Here is a 1,372-nt window from a genome sequence, read left to right on the forward strand (position 1 = left end):
GCGATTGTGCAATGGAAGCTAGCACAGTTGAGTTGATCCCGCCCCAATTGATTTGGTGCTTGTTGTAACACATAAGCAACGGAGGCCAGACCAGGCCAGGCCAAAGGACCTGGGGGCAGAGTAGGGCCGTTCTGGAACCGAAAATGGAAACGCGCCCTCGCGAAACACTGTATAGTAAATTGCTCTGATAAATGAGTGTTGCTTGACAGTTGTATGTGACTTGCGATCCCTTCCTCTCAGTTGTTGTCCAAATTAATGATGGACATTATGCAGAATCCCAAAGGCACCTAGAGGGGGTCCCCCCTTTACGACAGTACTGACATTGAGGATACCAACTGAGGGCAATGAACTAGTTTGTGCAGTGGTGAAAGAATAGGAGAAGGCACACTGAGTGACATCAGTACTTAGAATTATGGCCTAGAAGTGTTTTCCACACAAATATTTAGTGTAATTGTGAAGTTTCTTCTCCTGGACTATGAACTGTTGGGACTTCAGCAGCAATTTTGGTGTAAACTGAGCACCCGTCGCACACCAGTGATGGGGACCATTGTTCCCCAAGAGTTGCACTCGGAGCATAATCCTCATTGTATTAAAAGGGGACTTTAAATTTTTAATTGAGTCACCGAGTTGGATTTCCAGAAAGGAGCGCCTGATTGTCAGGTACAGCTTTACACCCGAGTGCCGTTCTCTCTCGACCTTAAGGCACGACACCTCACACTAACCAGTGGAACTATCAGGAGGCACGAAGGTGACCTTTTCAGGGGAAGTCTCACGAGACAAGAACTCTCGGCGCGGTTCTACACCCGCGCAGTTCTGTCTCTGTGTTTCCGAGAGTCGGGCAGATGGGTCCCGCCTCTGCGAGGCCTCATTTGCAGCACTCTCCAAACGGCCAGCTGATTCCCAATGAGCTGGCAATCGCAAATGCTGCAGATCCGCGTAGCGGTTGGAATCGGCCATGGTTCTATGCACCCTCTGCCAGGTTGTGGTGCCATTTGGGCTACTGCAGGCGGCCTGGCAGAGCAGCTCGGTATGCCAGCGCAGCTCGGCTATCTCCCGCTCGGTGGCGTTGCTCTGGCGCAGAAGCTCTTTGGTGCGCAGAGTGATGTCCAGCAGGCCAGACTGCCGCAGGATGTCCGCGGTCTTTAAGAAGCGGCGGTGGCGGACGCTTCCGCTTCTCTGAGGGCCCCCGTTTGTGAGCGCAGAGGTGGGCGGACTGCGGGATGCTGAATTTGAGGGCTCCCGAGTGGGACTGGAGGAGGACGAAGGGGGCCGCCTTAAAGCGGAGATTGCCGGCTGCTGACTCCTGGCTACGGGTTCGAGATCTCCCTTTTGCTCTGTGCACACCCTCTTGCTGAAATTCTGCACCCCGTCG

General features: G+C 53.5%; 1 protein-coding gene across 1 annotated transcript; it reads right to left on the bottom strand.

The window, feature by feature from the left end:
* Positions 1 to 614: 614 nt before the first annotated feature.
* LOC109509573 (uncharacterized) lies at positions 615 to 1,368 on the bottom strand (the record flags this gene model as incomplete). Its single annotated transcript, XM_019859406.1, has 1 exon — positions 615 to 1,368. A coding segment is annotated over one exon (651 nt), but the record flags the coding sequence as incomplete, so codon positions are not given.
* Positions 1,369 to 1,372: the final 4 nt, after the last annotated feature.

Source organism: Hippocampus comes, unplaced genomic scaffold, assembly GCF_001891065.2.
Source record: "Hippocampus comes isolate QL1 unplaced genomic scaffold, H_comes_QL1_v1.1 C16953992, whole genome shotgun sequence".
In the NCBI taxonomy this organism is placed as follows: domain Eukaryota; kingdom Metazoa; phylum Chordata; class Actinopteri; order Syngnathiformes; family Syngnathidae; genus Hippocampus; species Hippocampus comes.